At 38.2% G+C, this 10354-nt stretch overlaps 1 protein-coding gene across 2 annotated transcripts in view; it reads right to left on the bottom strand.

Moving 5' to 3' along the window:
* LOC308087690 (interferon-induced very large GTPase 1-like) overlaps positions 1-9330 on the bottom strand; it is a 40342-nt gene extending 31012 nt beyond the window's left edge. For both annotated transcript variants that reach the window (XM_080431758.1, XM_080431757.1), the window contains exon 1: positions 9218-9330. In XM_080431758.1, coding sequence (XP_080287884.1) covers position 9218 — 1 coding nt within the window. In that variant the 5' untranslated portion in view covers positions 9219-9330. The remainder of the gene's footprint in view (positions 1-9217) is intronic.
* Positions 9331-10354: the final 1024 nt, after the last annotated feature.

The following is a 10354-nucleotide window of genomic DNA, read 5'->3' on the forward strand; positions in this document are numbered from 1 at the left end:
GCTTAAACAATCACTCTCTGAAAGGGAAACAGTGTTTGATTTGAACTAGTCTTGATTGCTGATCACCAAAATATGACTTACGGCTATGGAACAGCCAGGTGTTGAGGCCAAAATTATGGAAGCGAATGCATGCCATAATTCAAATTAAATGGCAAAATAAAAAATGCAATTGAAATAAGAGAAATGCTTTTCAATCTTAAGGAAATTAACATATTGTTTGAGACAAAAATAAATGTAAAATGCAATAGCATTTGCATTTAATCTACACGTGTGCCCATTCTATGACAGAATTAAATCGATAAATAAAAGATCATTTGATTTGTAATTTTCAAAAAAATCCCTGCTAAATAGTGGACAATATTAAAATGAAAATGCAATTTTGAAAATGAAAATGAAATAAGAGAAATGCATTTTAATCTTCAGATAATTGACAAATGTTTTGAGACAAAAATGAATGTATAGTCCAATGGCGTTTACATTTAATCTTCAGGTATGATCATTCTATGACAGAATTAAATTAATATATAAAAGGTCATTTGATTTAACATTATCAAAAAAATCCCTGCTAAATAATGGACAATAGTAAAATGAAAAGGTTATTTTGAAAATGTAAATTAAATGTAATTTTCTTTTGCTTTTTCATTTGGTCATAGAATGAGCACACCTGGAGATGAAATGTAAATGCGATTGAATTATTCATTCATTTGTGTTTTAAAAGCATTAGCCTTATTTTTACTTTAATTTTAATATTGTCCATTATTTAGCAGGGCATTTTTTGAAAATGTTAAATCAGATGAGCTTTTATGTATTCATTTAATTCTGTCAATGAGCACACCTGAAGATTAAAGGAGAATTTTGGACTAAGGTTGTCTTCCATTTTCTATGATGTTATGATATCTTAGGATGAATGGTACAATAGAAAAATGTCCTAACTCCTTACAGGGTCCGCCACAGCTTAAAACGTGCGCGGATAGGCCTTGCGCTAGACCCCATATTTTAATAGCTTTTTTTCTTTTTTTTTGTTGTGAGATCTGACGTTCATAGTGACAGAACACTATGAAACCCCCCCCAAAAACAAAAAAAAACAGAAGTCTCGTCGTCTAGCGAGACTTCTGTTTCTTTTTATTTTCTTTTTTTTTTGACAGTGTTCTGTCACTATGAACGTCAGATCTCACCAAAATGTTTTAAATAAAAAGCTATTAAAATATGCGATCTAACGCAAGGCCTATCCGTGCACGTTTTAAGCTGTGGCGGACCCGGGATGGAGTTATGAAAATGTTCTACTGTACCATTCATCCTAAGATATCATAACATCATAGAAAAGGTAAGAAAAAATTCTCCTTTAAATGTAAATGCTATTGCATTATATATACATTTTTATCTAAAACAAATTTGTTAATTATCTGAATATTAAAAAGCATTTCTCTTATTTCATTTTCATTTTCAAAATTGCATTTTCATTTTTATATTGTCCACTATTTAGCGGGGATTTAAAAAATAAATAAAAATCAAATGATCTTTTATTTATCGTTTTAATTCTGTCACAGCACACCTGTAGATTAAATGCAAATGCTATTGCATTTTACATTTTTTTTTGTCTCAAAATTTCCTAAAGATTAAAAAGCATTTGTCTAATTTCAATTGCATTTTTTAATTTGCCATTTAATTTGACTTATGGCATGTATTCGCTTCCATATGAAATAATGCCCCACTGGTTCATTTTTAACCTTATGCAGGGCTGATGACAGGATTCTTGGGTGGGGGGACAAGATTTCCGAAAGTGGGCCCCATTTGTGGAACAACAGCAGCACCATCATCATCCATAGTCTCTAATGTCGTCATAGACAGTGCTGTGCACAATTGGTGCCCAGTACATTGTGTTGGGTGATCAGTGTTACGTAAGTAGTGTTGGGACTAACGCGTTACGTCCCAACACTACTTACTTAACTCCCACGTTACGTAATGCAACTACTAATGCAACTACTACTACGGTGACTAATAACGTAACTATAGTTACCTTTTCCCACTCAGTAACGCTGTTATAGTCACTCTGATTTAAATGGGTGCGTTGCTGCTGCGTTACTGGAGCTATAAAACTAGTGGCCAAAGACCCCTCCGTCTCTACCACCGGTGGTGGTGAGTTGGTGAGGCCAAAATGTGTTCTGCCCAGTTCTCTTCAGTGGCTGGAGCAATTGATCTGAATTTGCACACAGCCATTGACCATTACCATGTGCACGGAACAGCAAAGCCCGTTTTTCGATTTCACCAAATCTCAGCTGTTTATTAGCGTTTTTGTGTAAAAGAATGTCGCCATGGTTACGGCTGCCCCGCGAGCTATGGGACGAACTGCGTCCTGGGTTGCCAGATCATGTGCGCATATCCCCCCACGGGTATGAATTAGTACAATATAACTTATATAATTGGGGCGGTTATATTTAGTCTCCCTGCTCTTCTATTGAGACATTTAGATTGTGTCAAAGGTCATGTCTCACCTAGACACAGGATCTGACATGAATTTTGACCAGATGTGTTAGTATAGGAAATCAAAGGTTGTGCGTATGGAGACCAAGTCGACTTGTCTCTGTGCCATCTTGTTTTGACAGGGTGAAGTTCGCCGCTGTGCATGTTGGCGTCATCTTGTTTTGACCAGATGAAGTTAACGGTTGGGCGTGTGGGTACATATGGGTTGGGCGTGTGGGTACATATGAAAATGCAGATAACAGCTTCTTATTTGTGACCACATCCTCTGCTCTCATGAGAGCAAAGGATGTGGTCACAAAGAACCACATGCCTTGGCAAATGGTCTATTTATATAACACTTTTATACAAAGCGCTTTACATAGATTGTGCATTACATTTACCCATTCACACACACTCATACAAGGCACTAACCTGCTCATCGGGAGCAATTAGGGGTTCAGGGTCTTGCTCAAGGACACTTCGACACTCTGGGGTAGCCCGGGACTGAACTGGGAACCTTGCTGTTTCCATCCAGCCGCTCTACCAGCCACTCTCTACCCCTGAGCCACTGCCCCCCTTGCAAACAAATCCTGCCTCTGTGCAACCACCATCTCTGCAGGCATGGATGCCGATTTATGTTGGGTGTGTAGGGTACTCAACAACAAGTCACACACACATCAACCAAGTTTTAACCCCTTAATCAGAAATACCTGATGAATGTCAGTTGGAATCATTGTACTTGCAATAACATACTTTTTTGCTTTTTTACTTTTTTGACGCATGTCGGTGTCATCTTGTTTTGACAACATGAAGTTAACGGTTGTGCGTGTGGGAACATTAAAATGCAGATAACATCTTTTCCTATGCTCTCCTGAGAGCAGAGGATGTGGTCACAAAGAACCACATGCCTTGGTAAATGGTACATTTATTTGCACTTTTATCCTAAGCGATTTACATAGATTGTGCATTACGTTCACCCATACACTCATGGCAGAGGAAACCAAGCAAGGCACCAACCTGCTCATCGGGAGCAATTAGGGGTTCAGCGTCTTGCTCAAGGACACTTCGACACTAACTTTGGGGGAGCCCGGGATCGAACTTGGAACCTTGCGGTTCTCATCCGGCCACTCTACTCTCCACTGCCCCCCTTGCAAACAAACTCTGCCTCTCTGCAACCACCATCTCTGCAGGCATGGATGCCGATTTATGTTGGATGGGTAGGGTACTCAACAACAAGTCACACACACATCAACCAAGTTTTAACCCCTTAATCAGAAATACCTGATGAATGTCAGTTGGAATCATTGTACTCGCAATAACATACTTTTTTGCTGTAAGTGAAGACAGTGTGCGCGATCACCATTCTGTCCTGTCTCATGCACTGGCTGCCTGCTCCTATGCACCTGTCCCAGTAGGTGTGCAAAAATAAATTTTTGAGTGGTGCCAACCACTTCTACATTTGACCGTGTGTATGTCTGTCCATCCGGGTGTCCGTCCGTATGTTTGAGCACGACCTCAGCAGCTGCAGCTGATAGCAACACAAAGATGCAACCAGTTACACTAAGTAAACAAAGACAGGAGTGCAACTCATGCGCCACTTAAAGACATGCACACACACACACACACACACACACACACACACACAGGCTGGCTTCATGTGCGCGCAAGCGCAACACACACACACACACACACACACACACACACACACACACACACACACACACACACACACACACACGGACACACGGACACGGACACACGGACACGTGCACGCACACTTTGGAGTAAAAGTACTTAAAATAAAGTCAATACATTGAGTAAAAATACTTTAAATGAGTATAAATACTTTAAAGTACCTGAAATGAGTACAAATAAAATATGTTATAATGAGTAAAAATACTTAAAAGTCATCAAAGTCTGTAAAAAGTAACTCATTTAGGTAAAACCCCTTGAAAGTTACTAAATTGAGTAAAAAATACTTAATTTGAGTAAAAGTACTTAAGTACTTAAAAGTTACTTCAGTGAGTACAAATTTAAAAGTTAATACATTGAGTAAAAATACTTAAAATATGTTTCTGCCATCATAAAGTTATTTTAGCGCAGTCTTAGGCTAATATTAGGCACCACTCACTTCTGGGTGTGATTTTTTTTACTACATTTCAAGTCATACAATTTGATTATTGGCTGATGATGAAACCATAACTGGCTTAAGGACTTTGCAGATTACAGGGAGAGAGTTTGAATGACAGAAATCTGTTCACAATAACACACAGTACCAGAGCTTATCATACACACTCAGGTCACATACACTAAACAGAGACAATGTTCTGTTTTCTATGTCAACTGTATGCATGCATAATGAGCATGTAAGGTATTGTGTCATACCACCAGATGTTACTTATAATCTGGTGAAAAAATATGTGTAATCACGGTAATCAAAACACCCTTGACAGTTACTCTATGAATTGAATTATTTTATTTATTTTATTTTAGAACAGATGGCCTCAGTTTAAAGTTATCTCCATGTCCTAATCTTTGAAGCTGAATATTATTGTATCTTGACAAAAAGGTCACAGTTGATGGCCCTGGATCTGAGAATTTGTACCAAATAGATTTTCTTTATCACCAAAGTACATTAAGAACTGGAATATAATTAATGTGATCTGAGTTCAGCTTTGTCAGCGATGTCTCGCAACAACAATGTGTCACTCATATGTGACTCCTGTTATTTCCTCATGAGAAAATAATAATCTTTTGAGGCACTGGGGTTCACGCTGGTCCCGAGGAAGACTATGTGGCGGCCCCAGAGCTGTGGAACAATCTCCCTCCACATCAGATCTGCCAAGTCCATCGAGATTTTTAAGTGCTTACTAAAAACTCACCTTTTCTCTCTGGCGTTTAACAACATCCACTCCTATCCAATTTTAACTCATATCTAACGTTTCCTACCTTCTGTGTACATAGGTGTAAATGTACAATCTCGCTCTGTATCTGTGTCTCCTATATGCATACATGTTATGTGTTTTATACATGTTATGTGTTTTTGTTCTTTAATTTGATGTAATTGCTTTGCTTTTACCTGTGCAGCACCTTGGTCAACTACTACTACTACTGTTGCGTGAAAATGTGCTCTATAAATAAAGTGTGATTGATTGATTGATTGATTGATTGATTGATTGATTGATTGATTGATTGATTGATTGATTGATTGATTGATTGATTGATTGATTGATTGATTGATAAGCTAGTAACTCCCATCAAGATTACTGACATCGACTATGCAGATGACATTGCCCGAGTCAAGGACACAGCAGAGAATGTAAGGGAACTACTACTGGCAGTAGAAATGGAGTGCAGGTAGATCTGCCTCAAACTCTATGCCAAGAAAACAAAAGTATCTGCATTTAACACAGAGGACATCATTGCCACTGCTGACTTCAAATGACTTGTGTCATGTGCGTGCGTGCGTGCGTGCGTGCGTGCGTGCGTGCGTGCGTGCGTGCGTGCGTGCGTGCGTGCGTGCGTGCGTGCGTGCGTGCGTGCGTGCGTGCGTGCGTGCGTGCGTGCGTGCGTGCGTGCATGCGTGTAAACATTGGCACAGGGGAGGTGATTACTGGCACACTGGCTTAAGTGTGTGAGAGGTTTTTTCTTTTAAAATTTAAAAAAGCTTTAGTCACTTAAATTAATTCCATTCACATCCATATGCAAATTACATCAACTTCATTCAAACTGATAACTCTGACTGGGGAGGGAGTGTGGGAGATTGGTGGGTTATTGCGTCTAATGATCATTACATCCTGATGTGAAAGAAAATAGTTCTAAAGAAGAAACAAATAAACGTTGTTATGAATAGCCTATCAAAATCATTTGGAAATAATATATATATATTTATTTTATCTTATATATTTTTCTAAAAAGTAAAGTAAAGTACTTTCATAATTTGATAACTAGTAAAGTAACTAGTTACGTTTTTGGAGTAACTATAACTATTTACTTTTTAAAAGTAACTTGCCCAACACTGCTTGTGATGTTACCATGTAAATCAGTGGTTCTCAAAAGTTTTTGTGCCAAGGACCCCCAAATTGATATATATATGGCCGCGGATCCCCATCTGAAAATGTTTTGTGCCAAGGACTTCCAGAAGCAAAGATTTAAGTAAAAAAAATTCCGCTTTAAAAATATATATATTCAAAGATTTGCACAAATGTTAACGATTTTTCAAAAATAGCAGATCTACAAGCTCATAGTGTGGCATGAAGTGATGTACTGTATATCTGTATTTCTGTTGTATATCTGCTATTTTTGTATAACCAAAGTATAAAATATGGTTAAAGTGGTTAAAATGATTGTGACATAAACTACTTTTGCTGGAGACCCCTGGTACCCTTCCGAGGACCCCTGAGTGTCCCCGCCTCCCGGACCCCACTTTGAGAACCAATGATGGAGGTAGTCTGACGTGTTTATAACTAGGACACCTACCAGAATCAGATATACTTTATTTACTTCACTTACATGACAACCAAACATTAAACACTGAACAATTATTGCAAGCTATGACACTGTTGGTTGCACCTTTTTATGGATGTGCACTCTTCAACTTTATTAACCCATTTGGCCGCGGACCCCCGTCTCAAAATATTTTTTCCAGGGACCCCCAACAGCAAAGATTTGAGTTAAAAAATGTTTGTGTACACACACACAAAAAATATATATTCAAAGATTAGCACAAATTTTCACGATTTAAAAAAATATATATAAATCTACAAGCTCATAGTCACAAAGCCAAAATATAAAATAATGTTTTTGTATTTTTTTATGTATATATTTTTGAAAGCGAACATCTTCAACTCAAATCTTTGCTTCTGCAGGGTCCCTGGAACAAAATATTTTGTGATGGGGGGTCGGCGGCCAAATACATATAATTTTGGGGGTCCGCCTTGACATGAAAATGTTTGAGAACCACTGATATAGCGACATGTATTTCAGAAAAGGGTTAGGATTTAGAAGACATTTGTAGAATCGGCCTCAGGTCTTCATCGGTTAATTTGTTTCCCTTTATTTGGCAACAGGGGGTGGTGTGATGGCCCATGCTCGTGTTCTGAACTGCGTTGCCGGTGTGAACCTAGCCATTCTACAAGAGGCCATCGAAGGGCAGAGGAGCTTCTTCAAAGATAGAGAGGCCGATGGTCAACCACCTGCCGATGACCCTACTTGACCAGGATGTGTAAAGCTTTTCAGGTCTTAAGTGGATCTAAACCTATGCATTAAAACACAGTGGTGTATGATATCAACCCCATTATGTGATTTCAAAAGTGCATTAGTCTCTCAAGCCAGACAGTCTCTTTCACAATCTTCGAATGCTATAGAGTCTGTAATTCCGCCTCATAAAAGTTGAGAACAGGAAGCTGTCATCTGCTCTTCAGATCAGAAGGGTATTTGAAAAATCTGCTTAATTTACTACTCATTTCCAGAGCTTCGGAAATATAGACTGTTAGGCAGAAGCATTTAAAAATTGCGGGAGCCATTTTTCAAGTGCCAAGAGACTAAAAGTACAAGGGTGTCAAAGGAAAATAAACTGTTTCCTCCCTTCACTCCTATAAAAACTAAATGTGTCTCTTTATTCATCCCTTTGAAGCCCCACATCACTGCATAGATATGAATTTAATGTTTGGTCAAAAGAACAGTGATGGCATACATTATTAGCCTGGCTAGATTAGTTTTTTACTCACTTAAAAAAAGAACGCCGAACGTAGCAATCAGTCTGGATTCCAGGCTAATACATTATGCACCATGTTGCATTTTTCAAGGCACATGTCAGCAGTTCCATATTGTATTTAAAGCCATTTAAATACCAGCTACAATACCACAAAATCCAATATTTTCCAAAGGCCCTGCATGGATGTGATTTGCTATTTGTTTGCTTATCATGAATTACGACCATAGAAATCATGATTACAACCAATATTGTATTGGCAGTATCATTAAAATGGCAATGGCTCTTTTTGTACCCTGAACTATATATTTATTTTAACAGCATAACCATGTTTTCAGATTATATGATGTTACAGAGCACACCTTCATCCTGGCATACTGGTGGTGAATGTCAAGTGTTTGAAATGGGTCATAAGAACATTTACTAGGTTTATTTAAGACATGACATACTGTATGCTATTGTTTATGGGAGCTGTTTGTGTGCTGTGTCTCCCAAAACATGAATCTAATGTTTTTATTAGATTAAAAACATTAATATTAATAAAAACATTATTCTAATGTAATTTGAATACATCTTTTTACTATATATATTTTTTTTACTGTAGATTTACCATCTATATATATATATATATATATATATATATATGTATATATATATGCACTCCCACCTCATATCAAAGCCGCCCCCACTCTTGCCGTGTTCAAAACCCACCTTTTCAGACTTGCTTTCCCTGCCTAACCCAAACCAAATGTCACTTTCTTCTTCTTAGTCTTAGCTTATTGTTTTTAGCCTTTTAATGTTTTTCTTTTTTCTGGGCTCCTAATGAAATAGCTTTTAAGCTGTTTAGTAAAGCGACTTTGGGTACTAGAAAAGCGCTATATAAGTTTGATGTATTATTATTATTATTATTATTATTATTACCCTTATTATTATTATTATTATACATGCGCACGCACGCACGCACGCACGCACGCACGCACGCACGCACGCACGCACGCACGCACACACACACACACTCACTCCTTAGGGGGAGGAAACACTCACTTGCTGATGCCGGAGACCATACCAGAGACCTTCTGGTTGGGGTTGATGGAGGTTGAGGTGGAGGTGAAGAAGCTCTTGCTGCTGCTGATCGTCTGTCTTCCTCGACCTCTGGCTCACACACATCTGTCTCTCTCTCTCTTCACACTCTCGCTGGTCCGTACCAAACTCTAAACACACACACTCCCTTTCTGGAAAAAGTGGAGCTTCTTGTCTCTGGTAACCCCTCCCCTATACCCGAGACTAAATCTTTGTTAGCTGTCCACAGCAGTGAAATGCCTACGCAGTGGTGGGAAAAGTACTGGCAAATATTTAATTGCACTTTTTACTCCACTACAATTACTTGAAAGCTTTAGTTACTAGTTACTTTACAGATTTAGATTATTATTACAAAACATAAAACATAAAAACTAAAGTTTTCAAGTAAAAAGTGCAATATTTGCCTCTGAGATGTAGTGGAGTAGAAGTAAATGTATTGAAAATTGGAAATACTCCACTAAAGTAAAAATACCTCAAATGTGTACTTAAGTACAGTAGGCCTACTTGAGTAAATGTGCTTAGTTACTTTCCACCACTGTCTGTGGGTCTTTCTGTCTGTGGGTCTTTTTCACACGTATGAATTGAATTGTTTAAGTCTTGCCGGAATACAAGTAAAAGTATTGAAAATTGGAAATACACCAGTAAAGTAAAAGTACCCCAAAACTTAAGTACAGTACTTGAGTAAATATACTTAGTTACTTTCCACCACTCAAGACAACACACAACATTTAAAAAAAAATATATATATATCTGTTATGAATTTATAAAATCTGCTGTCTTTTGTCAGCCCCTGGCTCAACTTCCTTCCATCTACTGTATAAATACTAACCACACGCACGCACGCGCACGCACACACACACACACACACACACACACACACACACACACACACACACACACACACACACACACACACACACACACACACACACACACACACACACACACACACACACACACACACACACACACACACAAACAAACTGTTGAATGAGATTGCACTTCCCCTTTGATTGCACTTTCTTAGGATTAGCCACTCATTGTGCTCTGGCTTGAGTTGCATAACCTGGAGACCAAAACGTGTACTTTTTTTCTTTTATA

The sequence above is a fragment of the Gymnoscopelus braueri genome, assembly GCF_963280865.1.
Source record: "Gymnoscopelus braueri genome assembly, chromosome: 6".
Classification (NCBI taxonomy): Eukaryota; Metazoa; Chordata; class Actinopteri; order Myctophiformes; family Myctophidae; genus Gymnoscopelus; species Gymnoscopelus braueri.